Raw genomic sequence first — 27,525 nt, 5'->3', positions numbered from 1 at the left:
CCTGCAACCCATCCAGCCGTAATTTTTTGGAATATTTTATTTTCAAAAGTTTTAACAATTTAAGAGAACGTGCAGAACGCATAACATTAAACATTGCAGAAAATGACATAACAACTTGAGAAAGAAAAATACGCAAATAAATGAAATAAAACAAAGTAAATAAATACACCAAGTAAATAAATCCCTTCCCACCCAAAATACATAATCGGTGCGGAGTGACACACAAGATCCATTTAAAATATAAAAGGATGGATTGATATATTTTTGTTCTCCATAACATAAAAAGATATATGAAAAAAAAATAAAAATCTTATGATTGTAAATGCATGTTAAAATTCTGTATATTTTCTTTTTTTTTTTTTTTTTAAACAGTCCCTCTTGCAGGCTGGATGTGTGTAAACTTTGTTCTGACAATTTGTGCCATCTGGCCTTTGTCTTTGTTTGCAATGACACCCATAAAACTATAAAAAGTGTTCTTTATTTATTTCATTAAATAACCTAGGAAGGATGACCTCCAGCTAATGTTTTACCTATTTAATGTGCGTGTGAGTTTTAATCTGTCAATCAGTTGCTATACTCAGCATGTTTAATGTATGGGCTGAATTAGAAGGTTTAAAACACACCCACACCCACACCCACACTCACACCCCGACACACACAGTTAATTATTTATGGTTGATGTGCCGAGATTTCCAGTGATTCGTAGAATACTTCCTGACCAGTTTGAATGACCAAGATTTTCATTTTTAGATTGGCTTTGAATTCCAACAAAATGTCAGGGGACTCACTGAGAACAGGCTCCTTTGTTGTAGTAGACTATGTGGTGTTTGTTCTCATGCTGGTGGTGTCGGTTGCCATTGGATTTGTTTATGCCTGGACCAGCAGAGGACGAGAAAGCTCCAGTGAATTTTTAACTGGGGGCAGACAACTGACTGCCCTGCCTGTTTCCATGTCCCTGGCTGTCAGCTTCATGTCATCTGTCACAATGTTGGCCATCCCAGTCGAGGTAAGGCGACAATAGTTTGACCTTAGACTGAAGTTCAAAATCATTCTCTCTGCAGTTTCCCTTGTTGCTGACTTTCTTTGTTGAGGTGTTTCACTGCACGTTAACATTCTTTAAGAATTTGAAACACAGGGAGACGTTTGTCAGACATAAAAAAAATATTTAAAGTTCATCTCATTTCTTTTAAGTTTATATGTTCTTTAGGGTCATGACCCTGCAAAATTGCAGAGGAAACTCAAGAATCTTGGTTTTTCCAAAGCAAACAGATACTGAAGATGTATGCACTAGTAGAGAAATCTGTCTCCACTTGAAATCCTACGATTCATGCTCACTGAACAGAAATAAGTTCAGTATTGGCCCTGAATTGTGGGACATGTTGTATTTGAACCTGTCACTTTGGGCTCATTAGCTTTTGAGATGAATACCACGCATCAATTACAATGAAGAATATTAGATTAAATACTACTTTCTTCTAAGGTGAATGAAAATATATGTTAAGTTGATTGACAAATCTGTTTCCAAAAAAGTGGGACGCTGTATAAATTGTAAATAAATAGAGAATATAATGATTTGCAAATCATGTAAACCCATATTCAATTGAAAATAGACCAAAGACATTTTGTTGTTTTTGAAAAAAATATTTTCTCATTTTGAAACTGTTGGCTGCAGCATTTAAAAAAATGGAACAAGGGTGCAATAATCTAAGAATAATGTTCTTCAATGTAAAATTGCCAAGAATATAGGGATTTAATCATCTACAGTACATCATATTATACAAATAATTCAGATAATCTGGAGATATCTACAGGGACACGGCCGAAAACCAGTAGCCTACTGGATGACTGTGATATTCAGACATAATTCTGTAGTGGAAATCACTGCATGGGCTGAGAAACACATCTGAAAACCATTGTCTGTGAACACAGTTCTTTGCCATATCCACAAATGCTGGTTAAAACTCGACCACACAAAAAAGAAGCCCTATATAAACATGATCCAGAAACAACGATGCTTTCTCTAGTCCCAACCTCATTTAAGATGGACTAAGGCGAAGTGGAAAACTGTCCTGTGGTCTGACAAATCAAAATTTTAAATCATGGATGCAGTGTGCTCCATGCTAAAGAGGAGTAGGACCACTCAGCTTGTTATCAGCAAGCCATTAATGCTGAATGATATATAGGCCTGCAGGTTTTGGAGCAGCATATGGTGCCACCCAGACAAAATTGTTTTCAATTACAATAAAACCCTGTATTTTCATGTCATTGTCCATTATTGTTTGTGTTGTTATTTTGTGTTTGCTGATTTTAACTAAAAAGATCCCTTGTCTGTAGGTGTACCACTACGGAGCCATCTTTGTGCTTGTCAGTATCGCCAATACACTGGCGGTTGTAGTCACTTCTGAGGTCTTTCTCCCAGTCTTCTACAGGCTGGGTATCACCAGCATTTTTGAGGTGAGTGTTGTTTCGGTTTTCAGAGGGTATCCAATTAATAGCAAAGTGTTACTTTTGTGCATAATGCAACCCAGTATCTCTCCAAATTGTGTAACACATCGGTCAGTCCACTAGAGGATACCGTGACAGTGTCATGTTTTGCCTCACCTATAGGCATGAAATGTAAGGTGCCTGAGCGTTAGACACCAAAAACCCAGTGATTAAGGTCAGTAAAAGATAATGGCTTTGATTCAAAATGTAATTTTATGCAATTAATGTTACTTTAGTCAAATGTGTTACTAAAAATAAATCCATGTCCTTCACTTTCTGATGGACGCGAACACCGGTTGTTCAGGTGAGGGTCGTTTGTTTGATCTATCCAACTTAACTGTACTGTATAACTGTATAATTGTATATTATATGTATATTATATATATAGATATATATTGTACCGTATGTATATATATATATATATATATATATATATACTGTGTTTATTGGTTTGTTGTATATAATATATATAGATATTTAATGTACTGTATATATACTGTATGTACTGTGCATTTTATATCTTATATTTATATTTTTTATTTTATTGCTTTTCTATTATATTATATTATTCTATTCTATTATTATTTTATTCTATTGTTTCTATTATTGCTCCTGTATGTATGCTGCTGTGGCGAAAAAATTTCCCCTCGGGGATTAATAAAGTATATACCTACCTACCTACCTACCTTAACAACGACCTCTTCCACATGGGACTTTATCACTCTTTGTTCTTAGTCACATGACCTCCGTCACATGACGTCCTTCTTTGACGCTGCTCATACATGCTAGTACTTTTCACGCCTAGACAAGGCAGAAAGTGGCACTGACACGGTATCCTTCATTCGTCTGACGTATTACATACTTTGGAGATTGGCGTGATACCAAGCTGAAAAAGAACATGTTGTTTTTCTGTATGCATCGTAAAGAGAGATCAAAGGTAAAAGCACAAGGCAGTTTTAACTTTTATAGCTGATGAAGCTGATTAAGTGGAAAAAAAAGTTTACTACATGGCATATTGCTGGGATGTTTTATTCATATTAAAATCTTAATTTCTAATCTAACTAGTTACTACAAATGTCAAATGAATTAGTGGAGCAAAAAGTACAAGATTTACCTTTGAATTTAGAGGAACTAGGCTTCGTATAAAGTAGCATGAAACAGAAGTTCTCCAGTGAAGTAAGGGTACTACACCTCAGATTTGTACTTTGATAGAGTAAATGTTCCCCCATCACTCCAAGAACCATAATGACTTCAAAACGACATGAGTGTCTGAAATCTAATGGCATTGGACTCATCTAGTAATGACTCAAAATGTTAATTATCATGGGAAACTACATTAGCTCATTATCACAAAGAGATAAATGGTTATGAAAAGATGATTAGCATATGAATAAAACACAAGATTATTACTAAATTTTATTTGACTTTTCTGTCTTGTCTCTGCCAAGTATCTGGAAATGCGATTTAACAGAGCAACTCGTCTGCTAGCAACGGTACTCTTCATCATTTACTCAGTAAGTAAAGAGCCAATAATAATTAAAGGACTTTATTTTACAAACCTTTATCTTTATTTATGTTGTTATTATTGATCTTTTTTGTGATAGACCCTCTTCTGTGGAGTCATTATTTATGTTCCATCCCTTGCTTTAAATCAAGGTATGTTGGTTTCAGTCCACAGCAGTCAGATTCATGAGGCCAAAAGGTATTTGGTTTTGTCCAGTCGTGTGAACACTGTTTTCAGTAAATTACATCCACAATTAACGGCAATCATCAATCAGTCTTCTCTCTCTTACTCTCTCTCCAGCTGCCGGTACGAATCTGTGGGTTGGAATTTGTTCAACAGCCTCTGTCTGTACTCTTTACTGTACACTGGTCAGTAAAAACCCAGATTAGACCAAATTACAACATGCTCATTTAAAGTACTTTTCGATGTATTCCGAAATAACTTTAACCCTGAGTTTAAGTTAAGTTTAACCCTGAGTGATAATAAAAGGTCACTCAGGGATAAACTTCCGTGGTTTAACTAGTGCTGGCTTAGATGCCAATATTAGCCAAAGCCTTACAATTGACTTACTTTAATCATTAAAATTATTATGTCTGGATATGTCTGATTCTCAACAGAAAACCAAACAAACAAGCTGCCATAAAGATGCCATACACTGGTATTAATAGTTACATGATACAATAACTTTGATGATAGGAAATAATTTGAGATAATATCCCTTGTTCAAATGTTACGACAAAATATTATATTCAAATGGGAGTCACAGAAAAAAACCATCACACTGGCTCTATCAATGCAATGTAGCAATATAATAGGGCACTCCTAACTTGTTGATGTGCTTGACATTTACTGTGGATAACTGGATTTGAATGGACATGCTTGTACAACTGTTGTTTTGCGGTCCACATTGATGCAGGGTGGCCTGAAGGCGGTGGTGTGGACTGATGTGTTCCAGGTAGGTGTCAGGGTGGAAAGAAATAGGGTGTGGTTTTATAGCACTGTAATGATACACAAGGCAGATGTGTTTCTTCAAAGGCATAACCTACAACAAGAAAAAGCTATAGAGATTCAACAAATAAATATTTTTTTACCATCCATTAAACTGCTAATTATTTTCTTGATTAAACATTTTGTCTATGAAATATGAGCTGTAATTTCTGACAGTCCGAAAGGACACTTTCAAATTGCTTGTATTTTAATTGACATCCCAAAACATAAAGATATTTAGTTTACTGTCAGACATTACAAAGAAAAGCTTGAAAATATAAAAATGATTATCACAACACCTACATTTCCCTGCTTCCTACAACTACTTGTTGCAGCTCTAGAACAGTTGTAAGATTTTAGCCAAACTTTTTTCAAATCAACCAACCAAATGTGCCTCCAAAACAGAATAGAGGTTGCAAACCAAGTCAAACCCATCTCTCATTTCATCTTCTAGATTGGAGTCATGCTTGCAGGCTACCTGTCTGTTATAATCAAGACTGTGATCTTACAAGGAGGAGTCTCCACCATCTTGGCAGATTCACAAGAAGGAGGAAGACTCAACCTCTGGGAGTAAATATTAATAAAGAACTAGAGAATGAATTTGCTAATGTTATGGAAAGAATTCAATTCAAGCTTTGCAACTCAACTTTGGGAAACAGATATTTCAGGGGGTGAGGTGACTTCATCAACTTTCAGCTTCAGTGAATAAAAAAATTCTGTTTATTATGTTTCCCTATAGCTTTGACATAAACCCTCTGAGGAGACACACTTTTTGGACCCTCGTCATCGGAGGGACGGTTGGCTGGACTTTTGTCTATGGGACCGACCAGTCTCAGGTTCAGAGATACATTTCCTGCAAGAGCATCACTCATGCCAGACTGTGGGTCACATTTTTACTGAGAAGAATGTAGAATACTATTCTACATAGATTTGTAATACACGTATTATGCAGTAGTATCCCATGTCAGTGTCATATGATGGAAGTTATTTGATGAAATACAAAAATGCTGATGTTGAAAGGCAGGTTTGGGGTGGTTCAATGGCATAAACCCAGGACCTTCACCTCATTGAATGGGGTTCAAGTCTGTGAAAAAGTAACATATTTCTTGAAAGCAATCTTTTCCTAACCCTACTAAAGCAGTCTAACTACATGTTTTTTTTTTTTTCCAAAACCTAACCATGGGGCTTTTGGGCGAAACAAACCGTGACACTGACACAGTATGCTGCAGCAGACAGACATGTGTATAACATGCTTTGGCGTCATACTTGGTTGCATTGGAGGTGCCATGTTACGCTAAATGTTAGTGCAATCTTCAGGGTCCATCGTATATTTATGTAAAGAAAACTCAGAGGTGACACAAGCACATATACAGTGTGTTAAATCTGCTTCAACTAAAGCTAGTAGAGAGATGGAGTTTGATGGGCAAATAACAGATATCATTATCATACACTTTGTAAAGATAAATATGACTTTGATTATCATAAATTATTATGACGTCATCAGGATACAGTGATAGCAGATGCTGTTTATCCTGCATTCTATAGATTTCTTCCATGTTTTTCACAAGGTTGTGTTGTTGTTGTTTTTTCCAGAGCTGTTTACATCAACCTGTTAGGTCTTTATTCCATCCTGTTGCCTTCAATGTTTGCTGGACTGTGCCTCTACTCCCTCTATAAGCACTGTGACCCCTGGACAGCTGGACTGATTTCTGCTCCTGATCAGGTACCACAGTTATTTATGGTCGTCAGTGTCTGGATAGAAAACACACACACACACACACACACACACACACACACACACACACACACACACACACACACACACACACACACACACACACACACACACACACACACACACACACACACACACACACACACACACACACACACACACACATAAAAGAGGAAAGAATGTCTGTTTCAAATACTCATCTTAATCCCTATCATTCTCTCTTTATAGCTGATGCCATATTTGGTAATGGACATCTTGACAGACCTCCCTGGCCTACCGGGACTTTTCTTTGCAGGAATCTTTAGCGCCTGTTTAAGGTTTATACTCAACATTGCTCATATTTCACTCGTTAGGTTTAATGCCCAAATTTAGCATTTTTAGCTGTGGCATATTGTGTATCTGGGTAACGTATTGAAATATTGTTTCTTAGCTCTGTCCATCATTGTTTGGTATTTTATATATTGATTTGATCCAACCTTTGTATCAATTAATGACACATAACCAGCGCTTCAAAGATGCATTTGTCATTGAAAACTTGAAAATGTAATGGTTCTTGGGTTTTGCTTTTATTTCAACTGCAGCACAGTTTCTTCCGCCATCAATGCTCTGGCTGCAGTAACTCAAGAGGACCTGCTTAAACCGTACATCAACCTATCGGATAAAAACTTGTTCATCCTCTCCAAAACACTTAGAAAGTGGCCTTTTCTTGTTTGCAGTATACACTCCTCGTTAGATAAATGATTTGTGCATTGAATACTGGTGTGTGACTGAGGCAGGTAACTCTCTCTGTGTTTGAACCAATGTTGTTCCAGGTTTGTTTTATGGGCTTCTATGCATTGCCATGGCTGGACTTGCATCATTCATGGAAGGGATGGTACAGGTAGGGTACACCTGTTAATACACAAGTATTGCAATTTGTGGGCAACCAAAAGCCAGAACAATGTAATTAAGAATTTGTTATAAGCAGTACAAAATAATTGAATATCTCTGCAGAAAATGTGTTGGGCTCTCCATCTCTCTTAAGCATTTTTAAGGCAGAACTGTGCATTTGTTTCTCCTTAAACAGGCAGTTAGCATCATCTTTGGAGTCATTGGAGGTCCGTTACTTGGCCTGTTCTCTTTGGGTGTCCTCTGTCCCTTTGTCAACTCCAAAGTAGGCCCACCCTCATTACAGCTTTTTCTTTTTGTTATGTGATTCCCTTTTCTCATCTTAATATCCAACAAAGAAACAAATCGAGAATTGCAAATATCTTACTAATAACTAACATCTGATGTTTTTGTTGTTGTTGTTTTTGCTTAATATTTTGATCATAAATTTGTGATGTGAGACGATCAAATTTGCCAGACTTTGATTTAAATATCGCTCAATGGTCATCTCTATATAAAAAAATGTGTGTAAATGAATAATAATCTGATCATGGTTTTTTTGATTGCGAGGGAGTTTCATGATATATTACGTGTTTCCCCACAGGGAGGTTCCTCAGGTCTTGTGTTAGGGTTGGTTGCGACCATTTCCATGAGCATTGGACAAATTATATTCCCTCCCCCTCCTGAGATGAACCGACCTCTGTCACTGACCACTGGAGGTTGTAACTTCACTACTCCTGGCAGTCTTAACTGGACCTCCACTCCTCTGCCAACAGAACCAAGCTCCAGTACCACAGCCCCAGCACCGAATGACGTGTAAGGGTGTAACTGGCTATGGTGAATGATTTATTGAAATAAAGTACTCGTTGTAACCGCTTGGTGTACAATCAGGCGGGATGCCATGTTCTGCTGGTTTCACATTCTAGTAAATATGTAGTTCTCCCAGAAGAAATAAGGACTTTGTGTACTGCAAATTAAGATTCTAAATGGTCCATGAGCGTGACCGTTGAGACCTTCAGTTTGTTAGTAACAGATGATGATTGCACTAGATGAAAAATGGGCAAAGATAAAGCAGCATGGCTCTGGGGAGAGCCCGTTAGTAGGTTGGTGCACTGCTTTAGATTAGACTGGAATATCTCAGAAACTACTTGATGGATTCCCTTGAAATTTTGTACAGACAATAATGGCCCCCAGAAGGTGCACTCTTTTTTTAAAATAAAACTATTGGAATGACTACCACGAAATTTGGTACACAAATTCATGTACCAAAGGACCAAGGATCATGTCTGCACTAAAGTCCATGTCTATCCTTTCATTATTTTTCAAGATCAATATTACTGCCGTGACATTGCCATCATTAGGGCCTATGTAACTTACTTATGTTAAGAATTCACTCCTTTTTTATGTGTTTAGATTCATATTCTTAAAAATAATTCAACAATATGCTGCAATCATATTCACAAGATGACAGAGAGTGGTGTGCACTATTTTTTTTCCATCCCCAGATGTTACCACTCTCCTTCCTACCTTTACCTCAGTGTCATTGGAACTGGGGTAGCTATGAGTGTGGGAGTTGCTGTCAGCCTCTTGACAGGTAAAGACATATATTTTTGCCATTGGCTGCCTACATTGGGTATGAAAATCCGATCGAGTGACCTTTTTCTTCTTACCTTTGAACATTTCAGGAGGCTGGAGGGAGAGCATGGAACCAAAGCTTATGTTAATGAAAGAAGACACAATGTCCTATCACCTATTCAAGTTTCTCAAAGACTGCGTAAGTGTTGCAGGAGTGAAAAAGTATCCAAAGCTTCTGATTTATAACTGCTGCTGACTTTTGGTTTGTATTTTTTCTTGGTCAGGTCATAAGAAGAACAAGAAAAGCTGACGTGACAAGAAATGGCAACACAAATCCTGCTTTCTGTGACACAGAATACACAGAATAAATCAAATTATAGTCCAATATAGTTGTTCTGAACATTTTTAGGAGTGTTTTATGAAATAGCAGAGAAATTGGACTGTTTTCTTTTTTAAAAGAAAGACTGCTTCTAAAGGTATGCTTTCATGTTAGTTTTAAATGAAAATCAGAATAATAAACACATTTGCTGTGTTGCTCTGTGGTGCACCTCATGATCATTGATGCTGCCACATCATAGCACATCATAGATTGTGCATACAAATGGATAGAGTCTCTAAGTCTGAAGACTGAAGCCAATGCATAAGTGCTTTAAAGTGCAATGCCAATGATGGCCACTAGGGATTGGCTTCAAGATACCTTGGTGAAGGCAGACTTGAGGCTTCAAAGCAATAGTTCACACACCAATGGGTGATGTCACAGTGGGTTAAAACCAAGCGGTCCAAGACGCTGTATTTTAAGTTGCAGTCTCCCCTGGAGGTGTGGGGTTGAATCTTACTCCTGGCAGTTGTTGTTTATTCGTCATTATTGTCATATTTGGAAGGACAAGGAACTGACAACTCCTTGAGAAAGAAACTGGAATGTTTGACCAAACAATATTGATATAAAAATAGTTCAACCTGAAAGACAAAGGGCATGTCTGCAATGTGTACCATGAGTTGTCAAAACTACAAGAAAATGCCAGAGAGGTATTTCCATTTTGAGGTAAACTACAGGTTTACAACATGGTCATCTGTATGAAGCATCATTTAGTAACAGCAGCCTGAAATCAGTGGGTTATACACAAAATTTACTGATCAGGTGAACATTTTTTTCACACTACAGAGCATGTACCTCCACTCCAAATTGGGTCCTACTGAGATTTGAACTCAGATTTCTGGATTCAGAATCCAGAGTGCTCACCATTACACTGTGGGATAACTACACAAGCTAGCTCAAATGATATATTTTATTACATTACATGTCATTTGGCTGATGCTTTTATCCAAAGCGACTTACAACATACTGATGGTACACCATTGGGAGCAATTTAGGGTTCAGTGTCTTGCTCAGGGACGCTTGGGCATGTGGGCAGGAGGAGCTGGGGACTGAGCCACCAACCTTCTGATTGGTGTGCAACCCAGTCTACTGACTGAGCTACAGCCTCCCTCCCACGGCCACAGAGAGACCGACGGAAACAAAGACCATTCACACTTAAGGGCAATTTCTAGAACCACCAATTAACCTGCGGTGCGTGTTTTTGGATGTTGGGAGTAAGCCGGAGCACCCGGAGAGAACCCACGCAAGCACAGGGAGAACATGCAAACTCCACACACAAAGGCCCAGGACCGGATTCGAACCCTTTTGGCTGTGAGGTGACAATGCTAATCACTGCACCACTGTGCCGCCCATTTCATATATATATTTCCAAGAGCAGGTTTTAATGAAGGTGTGTTAGTAGAATGGGAGTCTGCAGTTTAAATGTTTTTTAGTTCTACTTAAAACTGACAAGAAACATTTTTACGATAATAGCACCTCACCGGAACTGTTACTATACTAAGAAATACACATAATTCAGTGTTGGTAATTGTCAGGGAAATTCTATTGTTTAGTCCTGACGTACTATGAGACTCCTCTGTTTCCCTGAATGGAGTGAAGGTCCCATAAGGAACACCCCGTCCTCAGGAACAAACTGTTCCTGCTACATGTTAATTATATCTGACCGTATTCAGCCAAGGACACATTGTGTTCCTATAGTTGAGCCCGTGGGAGAGTACAGGCAGAGAGGTGTAGCAACCCGGCATCGCCACATGTTGTGATCTCTCTCCTCGGCCGAGCTGCTGCCAATAAGCATCACTGCGTTGACACCCAAAACGGTCTCCTCTGCCTTCTTCACCTCCTCTCCACGATTTCCATCACAGTAGTATTTCACTTCTCTATCCGAGAAGTCTCTCAACAGTAAGTTCCACTGAGATTTGAGCTCAGATCGCTGGATTCAAAACCCAGAGTGCTAAACATTACACCACAGAACCACTACACAGGATTGTATGACTATTTTTGAACACGCCAAAATATTCTCGCATCTTTTTTTCAGTGCCAAGTTCTTGGACTTAAAACTGACATAAGTGTGACAAAGGTGTCAATATCGGGGGGGGGGGGGTATGAATGTTAACTTCTTTTAGCCAGACAGTTTCTTTGTCTACCGATGTGCAATGGATACAAACTGTATGAAATAGTTTAAATGAACAACAACATGTTTTTATAATATTTATTATGGCACAGGACATCGCTGTTTTAAAAAAATCTGTACATTTTGTAACACTTATTTTTGCTTTTTTTTTTTTAATCTCATAATGCATTGATACATGGTCATGTACATTCATTCATTCAAGAAATGTGACCATGTATTTACAATTATATACACTGAAATACAGTCCATAACTCTGGCATTACACTGTACACGATTCAGTCAGTTTAATATATCCCTTCCACAGTTTAATACAGATCAAACACCTGTCTTGCGTTTTTATTCGCTACGAATCCCGACAAACGTCCCGGTCCGAGCATTTCAAAGTCGACACCGGATGGTCAGACCTGAGGAAATGTTTACAATTCTGCCAAAGTAGGCCTGACAGCTGCTGTGTAACGAAACCTATGACATCAGCACACATACAGATGTGAAACACCGTCCTTTCCTACAACTGCGCCTTCGTGCCAAAGCACAGTCTGTAATATATCACCATCACTTCCAGGCACTCAGAGATGGGTTTTCTTCAGACTGTACATTATCAACATCAGGTATTAACAGGTATAGATTGATCTACTGTGGTTCACATTGAAGTCCTGTGTGTGTGTGTGTGTGTGTTATTACTTTTCAGGTTCGTAATACCTCTTCTTCATGGTCCGGTACTTTCTGAGGAAATAGAGAGCCTCCAGTTCCTTGATGACGAAGTCGCCCCGGGCCACCAGCTGTTTGATCCGGTCGGGGTCCGTCACGTCTTTGTTCTTCATGAAAGATGACTTCAGACGATCCCGGAAATACGCTGCTCCCTTTGGGTACTCACGGCCGAGATACAGAAGCTGGTAGGAGACACAGAAATCAGCTGATCATCATCATCATCATCATCATCAGTACAAGACGCAGCTGAAACCTTGTGTTTTGTGCTCGTTTTGACGAAGGCACTTACATTTTTGTACAGCCTGATAACCTCCCCCCTTAAAGGGTTGGCCATGTCAGAAACGAAGGGGAGCCCCTCAACCCTTCTGAAACGAGAGGGAAACGAGAGACAGGAGATCAGAGCAGGCAAACAAAAACAAAAACACAAACACAAACACAAACACAACCGATAGCTCGCCAACTTACAGCTAAATAGTTAGCCTGTGAGTTAGCACGTAACACCCTACATTTCCCACCAGCTCTACGAACGACCACGTTAAACAGCGCATTCACATTTACACGCGGTATTTTTGTTGGCGTATTTACTTAAGCGGTGCAACAATGAAGTGACGTGTCCTCTCCACTTTGTCCTTCCTTTGAAAAACAGGGGTTAGCTCGGTGACTTGGACACACTGCCGTACGGCGTTCCGTTGTGTCGCAAATAAAAACAGACCAGTGCGCATGCGCAACGGTTTCTATGGTTCCCTTGGACGCTTGAGAGTTTTTTTTTTTATTTTGGGGGGGTTTCAACATGGTGAGTTTTACTATTTTCTTTCACTAAATGTTCTGAAATAATATTGCGTTTATACGGCAGCGTTTAAGAGCAACTATATTTAATAGTTTCAAGAGATAAAAAGTGAGGCTGAAGATACGATCTTGCAGAATAGTGCTGCAGCTTCGCTTTTACGTGTTTTACTGCTTTATTGTCTTCAGCATCTCGTCTGTTTCTTTTTCCTGGTGTCGTGAAGCATGTCCCCTGTAACCTCCTCTCTATGTTTTTGTCCTGTCGATGATAGCCGGGAAAGAAAACAAAGGTATCTAGAAACATGCAGTCAGCACATAATTACACTTCAGGCTTATATTATTTTAGTCTATTATTTCTATTATTATCTTATTGCTTCTGTATGCTGCTGTAGCGAAAAAAAAAAAAAGTCCCCTCGGGGATTAATAAAGTAAACACCTACCTACCTACCTAAATGTACTGAGGATACATGCAGGAAGGCATTGTCACTGCCACAGATGATTGTTAAAACACTCACTTGTAATGTTTTGGTGTTTGAAGCCGACCAAAAAGGGGAAGAAGTTGAGCAAGACTCAGAAAGCGAAGCTGCTGCAAGAGGAGGAGGAGAAGAGGCTGCGAGATGAAGGTAATCCAGATATCTGTCTTTATTCATCTGAACCAGGGATTCCTCAGCAGGGGTACATGGAAAGAATAGCTTAACTATTTAAAAAATATATAATTAAATTAGATTTAAACAAAAAAAAAAAAAATGTCCGCAGTGAGTCATGAAAACTAGACTGCAAAAAAAACAAAAAAAGCACAGAAGTTTAACCTGTTGGCTAAATGTAGTGGATGAGTGTTTGAAATAGACAGCTAACCGTAAGAAATAGTTAAGTGAAAGTAATATATGAAATGGTTTGTTGAAGCTCATAAATAGCCAGGTGGACATTAGTATGGCAACTCTCTCTATTTCTGAAAGGAAATTTAACTTTTTAGTCTGGCTTTTAATTTGAAGTCAAGGGTTTTTAAGTTCTTCTCATTATCATTTAATGCTATTTAAAAAATTAAAAAAAAGTTTTATCCCTGGTGTTAATTCTGTTATTGATTTCTTTATATTGATTTCTAATACTTTATTGTTTTATTGTTGCGAGTTTTAGTCTCGTATTATTATTATTATTGTAAATTTTGTGCTTATATTTTTGTGTGTTGTTTTAATGTGAGGCATTTTGGCCTGCATGTTTGTATGAAAAGTGCGATATAAAGGTGAGTTCAGTTAAAGTAATGGACAAATGGTTAAAATATGGAGCTAAATATTGGATATATGGTTGTATTTCCTTTGTCAGAGTTGAACGAGTGAGCTAGAATAATGGATAAGTTTGGGGAGAACCTGTAACGAGCTGATCTGTCAGTTGTGCATACGTGTCTGAAACATGCAGGTTCTGCCTCCTAATGGTAGCATTAATGCAAACTGACCTATACGCTGACTGCTGTATAACTTGTAGCGTTCACATTGAGTTTAAAATCAAATAACATGAACACATTTGGAGCTTGACTGATGGTGTTGATGCTGCAGGGTCGCCTCGGTTCAGGGAATTTTAAAAACTCTTTTCCAGACACGGAAAGTCAAGGAATTTGATAACGTCTTGGAAGTTGTGGAATATCATAGGAATTTTGTCTGCACGTTTAAATTTTAGTTGCCATTTATCAAAATGTAATATTTTCCATGTATGCAGCTGTAATGTTAACGCCAGTTATTGTCATTGTGTCTGTTTGGCAACATTAGTGGTCATTGAGATTATTCGGTTGCGAGCTAATTACCGTTATTGTTAGATACATTATTTGCCTGTGCAGCCAGTATTTAGACAGGTATTACATTTTTTCCAATACCGGCGCAACAGTAGGAGCATGTGTCAGCCCATTTTTAACAGAATTTGTTCTTGTCTGCGCAGCACAATGGCAGTATTTGTTTTCTGTTCATTATAGGTGATGGAATTTCAGCTTTTTAGTCCTTGAAAGTCAGGGAAAAGTCAGGAAATTTGACACTTGATTTAAGAGTGGGAACTCTGACTGGAGCTCATCTGACAGGCCTGTGTGGGTACGTCTGCCAAAACAGCTTCACTTCTCTGAGCTGAGGTAAAACCAGCTACTTGTTAGACGAGCAGGCTGTGATGCAATGTATGAAATGAATGAATGGAATCTAATCTGTTTGTGTTTGTGCTTTATAGAGGAATCCCGTCTCCAGGAAGAAAGAGATGAAGAGGAGAGACTGGAAAGAGAGAGGAAGGAGAAGGATATAGAGAAGCTCGAGCTGAAGGTCAGACCACCTGAACCCTGATGACTGAAAACCGCTCCTGCACACATTAAAACAGAAAACACACAGCACACCACGCTGTTGCGTTTTAAGTGTGTGAAAGTGTTTGCTGTGTTCATGGATATCTGTTGCTGACAGGATCAAGAGCGCAGAGAAGATGAGCTCAACGAGTTGGGCCATCTACTGGAGGAGAATCATATCGCAGTAACCAAATGGAAAAATGATGTTCTGGAGGCAGCCAAGGTGTGTGTGTGTGTGTGTGTGTGTGTGTGTGTGTGTGTGTGTGTGTGTGTGTGTGTGTGTGTGTGTGTGTGTGTGTGTGTGTGTGTGTGTGTGTGTGTGTGTGTGTGTGATTTTATAGTGAGAGACTGACATAAAATATTTGTCAGGATTAGGGCTGTGATGATCATGACATTTTTAATTGTCACCCAAAAAAATTGCAATTAATGTTTAAAAATGTTTTTTTTTGTTGTTTAAAAAAAAAATGATGACATGATTTAATTGGAAGCTTAATAATAGTTCCGTTATAGTTATGAGGTTGAATAGACATTTATTGGCATCAGACATTAAAATACAAATTGCATGGGGAAGATATCATAAATAAAACCTTTTTTTATACAAAGCCTATACTGACATATACAATAAAACAGTGGGATACACTGTGGACATGACGTTCAAAAACGACATCACTATTGTTAGTTATTTTTAAACATGAACATGAAACATGATTATGCAATAATGGTGTCAGGCCGAGTCAGGATGTCTGACACATGGAAACAATAATGATTGGAATGCAAGTTTGATCCACAGTATATTAAATACTACTATGAAAAAAAAAAAAAAAGGTTATCATTGAACACAAACATAGAAAGCTATTTTGTTTACTACAAAATACCATGCTAAGGACATAATCTGACCCAACTTTCTTTAGTTCCCTTTGGGAGTGCCTCTGACTGATCCCTGATTGGCTGATAAGAACATTCAGTGTATGCTTTGTGCACAGTGGGAGAGATACATGCGTTGTGATGGCGCACCGGATCCAGCAGTGCCTCGCGAAATTAACTCGTACGTCACCTTGTGGAGAGACGACCCGGAGATCAACATGACGCTCGTGCTCAAGGAATTTAACCTCGCCCTGCGGGTCAGTGTGTTTTGTATATGTGTGTAATTTTTTTTAACAAGGTGGTAATGCATATTAAATGCTCAATGGACATGATTTGCCCTTGTAGCTGGTGGAGGAGCTGGACGGTCTGCTCAAGGATGGTATAGATCCACAAGAAAGCCACAAGTACCAGGAGTCTCTGATAGCGCTGCTGGAGCTGATCCACTCCAAACTGCTCCTCTCCACCGAGGAGATCCTCAAGGTACAAGACACTAGAGCCTGACTGATGCTGGATTTTTCGGGCCGATGCTGATATTGGGGAGTAAATTTTTTTTATAAATTGATATATTGTTTTTATATATTTATATATATATATATATATATATATATATATATATATATATATATATATATATATATCAATTTAGAATTTTATATATATATATCATATATATATATATATATATATATATATATATATATATATACTGTAAATACTGTATATATAATTTTTTTGCAAGGAACCCTCACATATGGTTATCAGACACTTTTTTACAAAAATATGTAATGGAGTCAGGATATTTTACAGTTTATCGTCCACACAGCACACTTCACTGGGAACTTTATAATTATAAATAACTATAAAACACACACAAATAAAACTATTTTTCTAATTCACCACAAGCATATTTTTGTGCAATATGTTCTGACGAAAAAAGTTTCCATATCAGCCAACACATACGCCAATACTGATATATATATATATATATTTTTTTAATCATAGGTCAATATGAGGGGCTAAGATCAGTCTGTGGATATGTTGGTCGGGCTCTGTGTTTACACAGTAAAGCATTTGATTGCAAGACTTGAAAAACACTGTGTTTCGTGTCTCCTGAATGTCTCTGGTCCCAGAATGCCAGCTCCAACATCGACACTGAGACGGGCAACATGCAGACTGTGATCAGAGATGAGAATGTCACTCTGTGTCTCTGGGCCAACATCAAGATGAATCCCAGGTTTGTTTCTACAACTGTGTCCTGTGTACACTGAAAACAAATCTCCAAATCTCCTCTTCTCCTGGAACGCATTCCAAGTAGCTACTTAAACAGCACTTTCCCCTCCTTCAGCATCCACGGCTGATGTGCCTTTGATCAAGGCAGCTAACCCCCAACTGCTCTCTGGGTGCCTTCAAACAGGAAAAGGTCCAGAGTGCTCAGAAGTTCAAACTCATTGAATGACGGTGCTCCTTGGAGGGGAATGCAAAAAGTTAAAAAAGAAACAAAAGTCCAAGGCACTCTCCCGGCAAAAACACCTTTATTTAGATGGCTATTTAATGAAGAAATGCTAAAAACAAGGTGCTTGTACATGTTCAAACAAAACTGGATTACAACCCTGGATTTCTCTCTGCAATAATACCATAATAGTAATTTCCCAAACGTTCTTTTTAATGGTTTCTAGGCCTTCAACCATCAGGCTGTCTGGGTTACCTGCCCACTGCTCTGTGTGTGTGTGTGTGTGTGTGTGTGTGTGTGTGTGTGTGTGTGTGTGTGTGTGTGTGTGTGTGTGTGTGTGTGTGTGTGTGTGTGTGTGTTTTGGTTGAGTGTGTTTTGATTCATTTGGCAGGACACACTCATGCCCCCCCGTCCTTCTGTTTCAGTATACATCGTGTGTGTGTGTGTGTGTGTGTGTGTGTGTGTGTGTGTGTGTGTGTGTGTGTGTGTGTGTGTGTGTGTGTGTGTGTGTGTGTGTGTGTGCGTTGAATCCTCACAGACGGGTTAAACTCCTTTGTGTGTAACATGCTGTCAAAAAAAGATTCTTCTTGTACTGATCATACACAAACTGCAGGTGATTTCTCCTGACTGCTGCAGTGCTTCTCTCCGTTTGTAAGGTTTAAAGGTTTAAACTTCGACGAGGTGGGTATGGGCTTCCAGCTTCCCAAGCAGATGGCTGTGAGCGACATCGCCATACGGATCCTCCGCACACGCTACGACCACCTGTCGTTGCTGGCCCGGATGACTCACCTGAGAACAGACACTCCCAGCTGCAGGTCGAGTACTGTTCTCTCTCGGTGTCTCTCTACTGCTGCCACTGTTCTGGGGTCTCATCCTTCAGTGTGTCCTCTCAGGTCTCTCGTAGGGAACGAGGAAGAACGAGGGAGGAAGGTAAGATGAAGAGGGCGGGTTCTTGGTTCCTGGCTTCCTTCATTCACTGTCAGGTTTTTCATTCTTATCGTCTGTGCATCTCCCAGAGGGAAGTCAGTCCTCAGCCTGAGGAGGGTCAGATCCAGACACAGATGCAGGTAGACGATGGTAAGCTGCCCAACCTGGCATTTCCTGCTGACAATTTAAACCTGCTGTCACTTAAATTGAAGCATTGACTAAAACAATATAACAAAAAACGAAACAAAACAAAACAGGGAGGTGAGGGGAAGGGCCGGTGGGGATGCAACACTTTTTAGAAGAAGCAGTTATTTGATCTTTTCTCACACTTTATTTGCTTTACTCTGTTACACACCAAAGGCTGCAGGTGTACATGAGAATATTGGTTTTAATTTCATCGCTCTCGAGAGAATTAAAACATTATTTCTATGAGCTATTAAGGATAGCAATAAATTAATTCATGACTGTATATGTTTCTGTGTTAATGACAGTTATAAAATCGGGTAGGAATCAATTTTAGAGAGAAGTGCTGTGTTCCAAATGGCGTACTTGTGTACTAACACTCACTATTTTAAGTGCATAATTACTTTCACAGTGTTATGTACAGAAATATGCCACAGATGTAAAGAATGTCTTTAATTAAGGCGTCTGAGGAAGCTGCAGGTGTTCCTGAACACCTCACAAAAGTGTCTCTTTTGCACTTCTGCTGCTGGACAGAAGTCACCAGTGCGTTTATTATAGCTGTAGATTTTCTGGCGGGTAATGTCCTCACATGCTGAGGTTTTTTCTCAGGTCAGTGCAGAACAGCAGTGTGCAGTTTAAAACAACACTAATCTGTCAAAATTCCTGCATAAGTCAGAGTCCTAACGTGGAAGGGCACTATATTCCATTGTACTAAGGGAAGTATGCAATTTGAAACACAGCGAGGAACTCTTATTTTTCTGCAGATAATTAACCAGCAACTCTTCTTCTGTCTTGAATGATTCTTTTCTCTCTCTCTCTCCAGCTGAGGGGAAGCTGACTCCTCCCCCAGAGCAGCTTTTGATAAAGAACGGTGGTACCCAGGTGGTGGATCTGATGCAGTACACGCCTCTCGGTGGGGTCTTTTACTACGACGTGTTTCGCCTCCCGCCTCAAGCTCACCGGTTCAATGGTTGGGAAATCAGACAGGTGAGCGGAAAAGATTTTTAGTCTTACACCAACATCAGCGGCTACAGTCGACCTCGCACAACGTCGCCCCCCCCCCCCCCCCCCCCCCCCCCCCCCCCCCCTCATGCTTGTTTTCTTTTAGCTGCTTCGAACAGGGCTGCAGCTGTTCGAGTACCCATCGGAGAACTTTGAGGCCATCACCTACCCTCCCGTTGGGGTGTCCGTGACACTGCCCGACTCTGCTGCCTTCTTGGTAGCTCCACAAGTGGCTCGTTGGGATACTGCAGGTAGGACAGACAGCCGCACACACTGAATAATACTTCAAGCATACAAATTGTAAAGACTGACTGCAGACTAAGTTGAAAATGATGATCAGGCTTTGAAAGATATTTGAAAGGCCACAAACAGTCCTGGACTTTGAAAGTGACCTCTCATCCAGGGAAGCAGTGGAGGATGGACGGCATCACTGACATCTCTTATGAGGAAGCTGAGGCCACAATCTCCTTCAACATGGACTCCTTCCAAGCCTTCGTGCTGCTGCAGGAAACCTACGCCAACCTTCCCTTCCAGAGCTGGGAGCTCCGGCCGCTGGGCCAGGACTCGGCTCTGTTCACTGTCAGCGGGGCACTCATCGACCTCAGCATCACTGTCCAGGTCAGAGACAGTGAAAGTGCAGTTAATCAGGAGATGTCGCCCGGCTCTGATAATCGGTGTGTCTGTTTGATTCGCAGGATAATCAGTGTATGTTGCAGTCAAAGCAAGACAAAGGCTTCTCTCACCTCACGGGGAAATGGATGAGTGGCCCCGCCCTGCAGAGGGCCATGCCCAACACCGGGATCAACATTTTTGTGAACGAGTACACTGACAAATACATCAGCAGCTGCGGCAAGGTCTCATCTTGGTTTTTTGTGTGTTTTTTTTTTAAAAAATAGAGGAACAAAAGATACTAGATTTGATTAAAGTTTGGCTTAGTTTAGGTATCTGGGCTATCCAGAGCCAGTCTGGCTGCACTGACCGTCGACCACAGCTCCAGTTTTCTTCGCTGTGAATAGTCTGGTATACGTTCAGTGCAGAATAAACTCTCGGCACCTTGTCAAGCTGCTGCCGTTCATTAAAACAATTTACAACGTATGCTGTACTCAGGAAATAACGCTTTGGAAGAGGTAGTCAAAGTGGTGTCACAGTGTCAGATAGTGTTGGCACATGCCGATTGGTTAAAATGACGCCCAGGATGGAAACTACTGCAAACGATTTCCCGTGGAGGGAGACCAGACCCATATTCACGCAGTTCGCACCAGGTTAATACTGAGCTGCTGTGCATACTAATGTCAGCATACTCGGTGGCTACATGCAGACGTTTGGATCACTACATCGCCCCTGAGGTTGATGGCATTATTTCTCCAGGCGTTCAGGTGTATTTCCCCACTTTGAAGTTGACACTTTCGCAGTTGCTTATGTGCTCCTGCTACCTAGAGAAGATACAATATAAAAAAATACTTTGTGCCATCTACCAGATTTCTCACAGCACGATAAACCGTTGACCGTGTAGTTTCTCGTCTCCTCTGCAGGACCCTCTCACAGAACACGCTGCCTACGAGCAGATGGCCCTCTTCGCCTCTGCCTGTGCTTTCTCGTGGAGCAAGTGGAACGCCAAATGTGGAGCTGAGCATCTGGTCATGCAGGTATCCTTAAACTTAAAAACACACACACACACACACACACAAAATCTATATCAGTGGGCTGTGGACTACAGCGATGCTTTAGCTGCTGCCTCGCTCTGTTGGTCGGAGGAGGGGCTACACAGCCACCTACAGCATCTCCTCCTGCGCACATCGAGTTATCAGCCACATGTGGAGGGTCATTCTAAGCACTGGTACGGCAATAAGTAACTGGATGTTGTCAATGCAGCGACGAGGGCTGAGCCACAGCTGCGAGGTCCCTGTGTCACCCGGCCTCTCTGACATTTACACAGCCACGAGCACGAGGACAGTCTCGGCCTCAGTTCGGTGAACAGAGCAGAGGTGAAAACACTTAAAACCCTAATTTAACTCAGAACTTCTCTGCTGTACTTCCTCGCTCTCCTCCGCCAGGTGTGCGAGCACCTCGGCCCCGCCCCTGTGCCCAAGGACTCGTGGAGTCTGTACCTGCTGAAAGCTCAGCGAAGTCAAAAGCTGGAGATCACAGAGAAGAGTGACGCTTTCTCTCCAGACCACCATCCCGGCAGCGAGTTTCACTCCACCTTCATCCACATGCTCCAGGACGACATGAGCCCCGACGGCATCGCTCGCAGCAGAAAATCCCATCACCTGTTCGTGGACACGGTACAGAGCCTGCTGTGTGCCACCAGACCCCTGATGTATTCATAACCTCTGTTGAAGCCCCAATTAAAGACATTTTTAGGGACCTGAATTTGAGATGTACACGTGGATGCACGCAAGAAAAACACATCTTCTATTGTAGAATTGGCTACTTTATTTGTGCAAAAAAAAATCCACGCATCTTCTTTGGAACATACAAAAGTGTATGAAATTTAAAACGGTGACAACCACGGCAAGAACTGAGAGAAAAATAATAAAAAACAAAAAAAACAAACAAACTCTGGTGTTATGACTGGAACAATGCAGAATTATAACTTAACAAAAATAAACATATGCTTCCCACTCAAAACTAACAAACTCAAATATAGAATTTATAAACTTAAAAACAACAATCCAAGTTTTATTACCAGTGTTTATAGACTTGAAAGTTGTAAAATCTCATTTAAAAGGCTGACATGAAATGTGTTTTAAAAGCCGTGTGGCGGTCGGAGCGGCCCGTTTAAAATACTTCTCAGTGCTCTCATTCTTAAATAGTTGTGACATGATTAGTCGACGTTGTGGCAGCGCTGGTGACTCATCGAGCCCGATTAGGCAGATTGTGTTGGGGCCAGGTAAACGGTTACCTGCAGCACTGACAGCATCATAATGGGTTGAAGGATGTGGAGCAGCCCACCTTAACACACACACACACACACACACACACACACACACACACACACACACACACACACACACACACACACACACACACACCTTTAGCAAAAGTGATGTGATGCATAAAATCCTCCGAAGGGTTAACTATCCCCTGAGGCCTGTGCTGTCAATGCAAGTCTTGTTTTGGGAATCTTCAGGCACCAGTTTACAATCCAGCAGCCTCTGCTCAGGAGCGGTTCACTCTTCTTTCTACCAGTAACCTCCCCCCCTCTCCCCACCAACCCTCCTCACCACCACCACCACACCCAGCGCACAGGAAATATCTCCGCAGAGAGCTGATGGGCATCATCCACCCCGGGACTCGGGCTAGACGGGGGGCTGTCCATTGTGCCGAAGGCCTGTGTAGGGCCACAGCAGCTGCTGGATGGTCATCCAGGAGTCCCCGGTCCCCACAGGGGCGGCGTCGACTGCTGGCTGCATGACCAGGCTGGCCAGCAGAGCCAGGAGACCTGTGCAGAAGAAACGATGGGATGGAACTAAACCTTGTGTTGACTTTGGAAAACATCCATGCAGGAAATCAAACTCACTGGATTTTCCACTTAAATACATAACTTGGGTCATCGGTGACCTGCAACTATACGACCTGTAGAATTCATTTATTTCATTCAATTAAGTGCTCAACCGCCTCATATTCCTTTAAACTATTTGTCCAGTACATTGTAAAAATGATTATTTATTTTTTTGCTTTGCTTTTTATCTAAGCAGTGTTTAGCTGTAATAATGTAACAGAATGTGGGATCAAAATGAAAAAGGGCAAAGTTGTAACTTCCAGTTTGACCTCGTGGTGGCAGTGTTGTCTCAATGTCTAAACCCAGAATGGTACAGGGGTGAATCCAGTTGGCTTATAGGTGTGAAGCTGGTGTTACAGACCGTATAAATGTTTCTGTCTACACTGACACTGGAAATGATTTCACAAGTTAAAAACTCATTTGCTATTGTTCCACTCTGAAAAAGTTCCACGCAAATGTTATTTAAGTGCCAGATCAGTAGTGACCCAACCCATGTAATAAAATAAGCCATGCATTTGAGGGTTTAATGTGAATCTGTAGAGGCTTTCATCAATATTCAGTGGGTTGTTTATTTTACTGTTGTCAGTATGACGTCATGTATAAGGTTAAAAACAAAAAAACAAAAAAAACCCAGAAAATAAAAACACATCTACTAAAACTACAAAAATGAATGCACCTGCTAGCACTACCACGAGTGCCAGCCAAAGCCAGAGTCCCCTGCCTCCTCTGGCCACTGCCGCCGCCGCCCGGGAGCTGGTCAGGCTGTGGGACAGAGACTGGGCCATTCCTGGGTCTGTAGACGTGGGGCTGGATGAAGAGCTTGGCCTGAAGGGAGGAGAGGAAGATATTAGCACAGGACGAACAGAAGATGACACATCGGAGACGGATGGACACCGAGAAATAACGGACAATGTTATCAGACGAAGCAAGAGAGTTAAGTTACCAAAAATGATTTGTGACGAGTCATCACAGAAGTGCGTCTTGAATAGAACAGCACTTTTGGTCAAATCTGTGGGTCATTTGTGGTAACTTATCTAATGGATGACAGGCAGCAAATTAGCTGTGGCTTAACTAAAGTGTAAAGCTGGCTCCAATGAAGCACATCTATAACCACCTGTCTCGAACAGCAACAGAGATGCAAAACCATTCACATCATCTTCACCAGCATAATGAAAAAGCTGTCGGCAGCAGTTAATAGCCATCTGCACGGAGGTGGATTTAAGCATTGAATTGTTCGGCAAAGGCAGCAGACAGTTTTGGCCTGAATTCTGTCAACAGTAGGAGTGCTGCTTCAAATCACTTTACAGTCATTATGAGAGGCAGAGCGAGGTTGTAAGTGGCTTTTGATGAGCACTCCTACCTGATAAACACAGGCCTTTTGCATGCTTTTTAATTATTTTTTTTTTAATGGGGACGGAGAGAGAATCCACAAGCACTTGCTACTGTGTACTGTCCTCCATCTACACACTTACAGCATTACAAACAACTCATCCTGACTCCTGAGCCATGTGGAGCGAGGAAAAGAGGAAAGGACAGGTCAGAACAGCACACAACACTCGGTCGCCCCACAAAAATAAAAAAGGAACAGTCCGAGGGTGGTAAGTTTGCACATAAATATGTTAAAGGTGACTGAAGAGGTTAGTAAATGACGGAAGATTAGGCTCGGTAAAAAGACGAACTGGTCATCAGGTAGATGATTTGCACAAGCAAGTCAGAACTTGAGATCCATGCATGAAACACAATTCGCAGAGTTTTCTAAATTATTCAAGTCACATTAGGCACACATTGATCTCAAGCCAGTTCACAGATAAAAAGGAACTTGTCCAATTCGGGCCCCTTGCAGTAAAAACATTCTGTTGACATGATTAAAAGCCACTGATCCCCCTGAGCAACGAAGCTAGTCCAACACAGACCCATATAGTGGAGGAGTTTCATCACTTAAGGAGGTTCCGTAGAGTCACCCAACAAAAGGATGGGATACAAAATGTGTGATAATCTCACATTAAATGATTCAAAATATACGATTTAAACATTAGATCTGGTCATAAATACACAGCAGAGTGACAGAGTAGTAAAGATCAGCAGTTATATGTCACAATGGCTGAAAACCCTTTGACTGACGTCTGTCTCTGATGTCAACTGTGTGGTCTCTGAAATACAGCGCAAAAGCACCATGCAAATATAATACAAGAGTTTAAGATCAAATAATAAGATCCAATGTGTGACAGATGAACGTTCAGGTGACAACTGCTGGAACCTCAGTGCAGCTATGTGATCAACTCCCCCGCTATGCAGCCAGCCTCTGATCTGTTGGCAGACGGTGGTGCTACAGTAGGCCAGCGGTGGGCATTTTGGTCGGACTAACGTCTTAAGGGGCAGAATGAGGGAAGTGAGTTTGCTGCCCAGCTCACTGAGGCTGGACTTCCTCCTCTGTGCCACTGACTCCTCCTTCTGCTCGTCCTCCGACTGGCAGTCTGTGTTGTTGCAGGCCGTCCTGTGGGCATGCATGAGTCAGGCATCCACAAACACACGGTTCAGTTGCACGTCCACATACAAGCAAGGCTACGTAACCGGATCAATTCCTGTGCGCGCATGCACACATCATGCATATGCAGCTAATAATAACAAATAGAAATTAAAAAAAAAAAAGCAGGCAGATGCAGACACCCCCTGAAGAAGTCGCCGATTTACATTAACCTGCTGCACAGAGACGTTTTCTTTTTTTTAGATATGAAATCATGTTTGAAAACCATGCATTCCAAGCAACTATGTGCTCCAATATCATATCGTGAGGCAATCTTGCACCCCTTCACATATCTGGACAGCATTCGAAGTGCTTGATTTGTATGAAAGCTTTCATTTTAGCTCATCAAACAAGGCAAAATCCACTTTCATTGTCCAAATGTGAAATCATACAGTGCCATTAAAACACAATTCCACAGCATCTCTTAACTTAAATTTTTTTTTTTACAAAGAAACACATCAAAACATGTTCGATTTGGAAAAAACAATTCCCCATGCAAAGGTGGATGGACCGGACACATCAAAGATGGCTGCTGGTTTGGTGTCATCATCCCTGCTGTTTACTGTTCGAGTTTAAGCTAACTAACTTCATCCTTTTTTTTATTTATTTTTTTTAAATCTGTCACTCAGTCAGCACTCAATTACGCTTTTCAATCGATGCTCCATTGCATTAGACTCTGCTGACTGTCAGTCAGCTGACACCCCGTGGAATAATACCATTTTTGTCGGAATAACATCCTTTGTTTGACCCCATAAAGTCAAGAAAACGACTGACAAAAACTATTCTTTATAGATCCCCAGCATTGTCCACAGTGTGGGGCACATAGAGATGATGTGACACCTGAAAGCTGCCATCTTTGTGCGTCAGGGTCTGCTGTGAAAGAACTTGTGTGACGCAGCCAGCACGGTTTCTCCCTCCTTGGCATTTCTTACCCCTTCATCATGAAAGAGGGCTCTTCAGTTTCAACCCAGGCCGCAGAGCTAACAAAGCGTTTTAGTGGAGGACGTGCCCCGTTCTTCCCTGCCACATTCCTGGAAACCACCGTTATCACATATAGGCATAACAACAACAACAACAACAACAACCCTTAAATCATGGCACAGCAAACCCCGGTGACTTGAATAAACCAGCCACAGAACACAAATCATAGACAGTAGTATAATTTGAAAATAAAGTCACTCGAACGGCCTGCTGACTTTGAATTTAAACACACTTCTTTATATACATAAAGTGTCGATTAAATTGGGTTCAACTTCACTTGATATATTATAATCAAGAAATGAGTCGATTTAACACGCGCGCACACACGCACACACACACACACACACACACACACACACACACACACACACACACACACACACACACACACACACACAGAGATACCTACCATGGGGATCGCCTGGTCAGTCTCTCTGTTTCAGCTTCTGAGCCATCTTGTGTTTTGGGCTGTGTTGGGAAAATGAAACGAGTCATGATCATGTAAACAAAAATACTCTTTTGCTCAATTTAAGGCATAACTATTTTTAGCTTTTATCCATGTTCTGTCATACTCAACTCTGACTAGTCTCTACTTGTACTTTCCTATGTTTTACAGGCTGACTCACTGTGG

General features: G+C 40.8%; 4 protein-coding genes across 14 annotated transcripts in view; 2 read left to right on the top strand and 2 right to left on the bottom strand.

Moving 5' to 3' along the window:
* Window positions 1-772: 772 nt before the first annotated feature.
* On the top strand, window positions 773-9,624 carry LOC138621708 (sodium-coupled monocarboxylate transporter 1-like). The gene is made up of 17 exons (XM_069699942.1): window positions 773-1,006; window positions 2,335-2,454; window positions 3,933-3,998; window positions 4,089-4,140; window positions 4,289-4,356; window positions 4,905-4,943; window positions 5,430-5,545; window positions 5,715-5,855; window positions 6,569-6,698; window positions 6,939-7,027; window positions 7,292-7,425; window positions 7,523-7,590; window positions 7,777-7,863; window positions 8,182-8,393; window positions 9,083-9,171; window positions 9,263-9,351; window positions 9,437-9,624. The coding sequence occupies exons 1-17, from the start codon at window positions 773-775 to the stop codon at window positions 9,518-9,520; spliced, it is 1,818 nt and encodes a 605-aa protein (XP_069556043.1). The 3' UTR covers window positions 9,521-9,624.
* A 2,101-nt stretch (window positions 9,625-11,725) lies between these two features.
* lyrm5a (LYR motif containing 5a) lies at window positions 11,726-13,061 on the bottom strand. 2 transcript variants are annotated; one of them, XM_069700076.1, is made up of 3 exons: window positions 12,953-13,061; window positions 12,657-12,732; window positions 11,726-12,549 (listed from the first exon to the last, which is right to left on the bottom strand). In XM_069700076.1, the coding sequence occupies exons 2-3, from the start codon at window positions 12,699-12,701 to the stop codon at window positions 12,337-12,339; spliced, it is 258 nt and encodes an 85-aa protein (XP_069556177.1). In that variant the 5' UTR covers window positions 12,702-12,732; window positions 12,953-13,061; the 3' UTR covers window positions 11,726-12,336. The 2 variants fall into 2 exon arrangements, with proteins under 2 accessions (XP_069556177.1, XP_069556178.1); XM_069700077.1 differs by lacking the exon at window positions 12,953-13,061 and adding an exon at window positions 12,833-12,917.
* Window positions 13,062-13,140: 79 nt separating this feature from the next.
* Window positions 13,141-22,444, top strand: dnai7 (dynein axonemal intermediate chain 7). The gene is made up of 16 exons (XM_069700072.1): window positions 13,141-13,160; window positions 13,689-13,773; window positions 15,353-15,441; window positions 15,577-15,681; window positions 16,442-16,579; window positions 16,668-16,802; window positions 17,453-17,556; window positions 18,429-18,587; window positions 18,666-18,702; window positions 18,789-18,849; window positions 19,706-19,869; window positions 19,991-20,135; window positions 20,288-20,502; window positions 20,580-20,738; window positions 21,417-21,530; window positions 21,939-22,444. The coding sequence occupies exons 1-16, from the start codon at window positions 13,158-13,160 to the stop codon at window positions 22,212-22,214; spliced, it is 1,989 nt and encodes a 662-aa protein (XP_069556173.1). The 5' UTR covers window positions 13,141-13,157; the 3' UTR covers window positions 22,215-22,444.
* lrmp (lymphoid-restricted membrane protein) overlaps window positions 22,282-27,525 on the bottom strand; it is a 35,644-nt gene continuing 30,400 nt past the window's right edge. For 6 of the 10 annotated variants that reach the window (XM_069700039.1, XM_069700038.1, XM_069700040.1 and 3 more), the window contains exons 35-39: window positions 27,304-27,362; window positions 26,846-26,944; window positions 25,755-25,883; window positions 24,066-24,214; window positions 22,540-23,329 (exon numbers count right to left, since the gene is read on the bottom strand). In XM_069700039.1, coding sequence (XP_069556140.1) covers window positions 23,187-23,329; window positions 24,066-24,214; window positions 25,755-25,883; window positions 26,846-26,944; window positions 27,304-27,362 — 579 coding nt within the window. In that variant the 3' untranslated portion in view covers window positions 22,540-23,186. Of the gene's footprint in view, window positions 23,330-24,065; window positions 24,215-24,861; window positions 24,889-25,754; window positions 25,884-26,845; window positions 26,945-27,303; window positions 27,363-27,525 lie in introns of all 10 variants that reach the window. The other 4 variants (XM_069700042.1, XM_069700045.1, XM_069700046.1 and 1 more) reach the window with 4 other exon arrangements.

Source organism: Brachyistius frenatus, unplaced genomic scaffold (genome assembly GCF_029030835.1).
Source record: "Brachyistius frenatus isolate BFR_SWC_R1_liver_20210118 unplaced genomic scaffold, ASM2903083v1 Contig_32, whole genome shotgun sequence".
Taxonomy (NCBI): domain Eukaryota; kingdom Metazoa; phylum Chordata; class Actinopteri; family Embiotocidae; genus Brachyistius; species Brachyistius frenatus.
Note: the sequence above shows the minus strand (reverse complement) of the source record. Positions and strands in the feature narration are given on the sequence as shown.

What these genes read in the sequence shown, in the direction of transcription:
- LOC138621708 (XM_069699942.1), top strand. Translation starts at nt 773, where the DNA reads ATGTCAGGGGACTCACTGAGAACAGGCTCCTTTGTTGTAGTAGACTAT. An exon ending in GGAAGACTCAACCTCTGGGA is followed by an intron (nt 5,546 to 5,714) that starts GTAAATATTAAT and finishes GTTTCCCTATAG; the next exon opens with CTTTGACATAAACCCTCTGA. An exon ending in TCAAGTTTCTCAAAGACTGC is followed by an intron (nt 9,352 to 9,436) that starts GTAAGTGTTGCA and finishes TTTCTTGGTCAG; the next exon opens with GTCATAAGAAGAACAAGAAA.
- lyrm5a (XM_069700076.1), bottom strand. Translation starts at nt 12,701, where the DNA reads ATGGCCAACCCTTTAAGGGGGGAGGTTATCAGGCTGTACAAAAAT. An exon ending in TTATCAGGCTGTACAAAAAT is followed by an intron (nt 12,550 to 12,656) that starts GTAAGTGCCTTC and finishes GTCTCCTACCAG; the next exon opens with CTTCTGTATCTCGGCCGTGA.
- dnai7 (XM_069700072.1), top strand. An exon ending in GAAGAGGCTGCGAGATGAAG is followed by an intron (nt 13,774 to 15,352) that starts GTAATCCAGATA and finishes TGTGCTTTATAG; the next exon opens with AGGAATCCCGTCTCCAGGAA. An exon ending in ACCTCAGCATCACTGTCCAG is followed by an intron (nt 20,503 to 20,579) that starts GTCAGAGACAGT and finishes TTTGATTCGCAG; the next exon opens with GATAATCAGTGTATGTTGCA.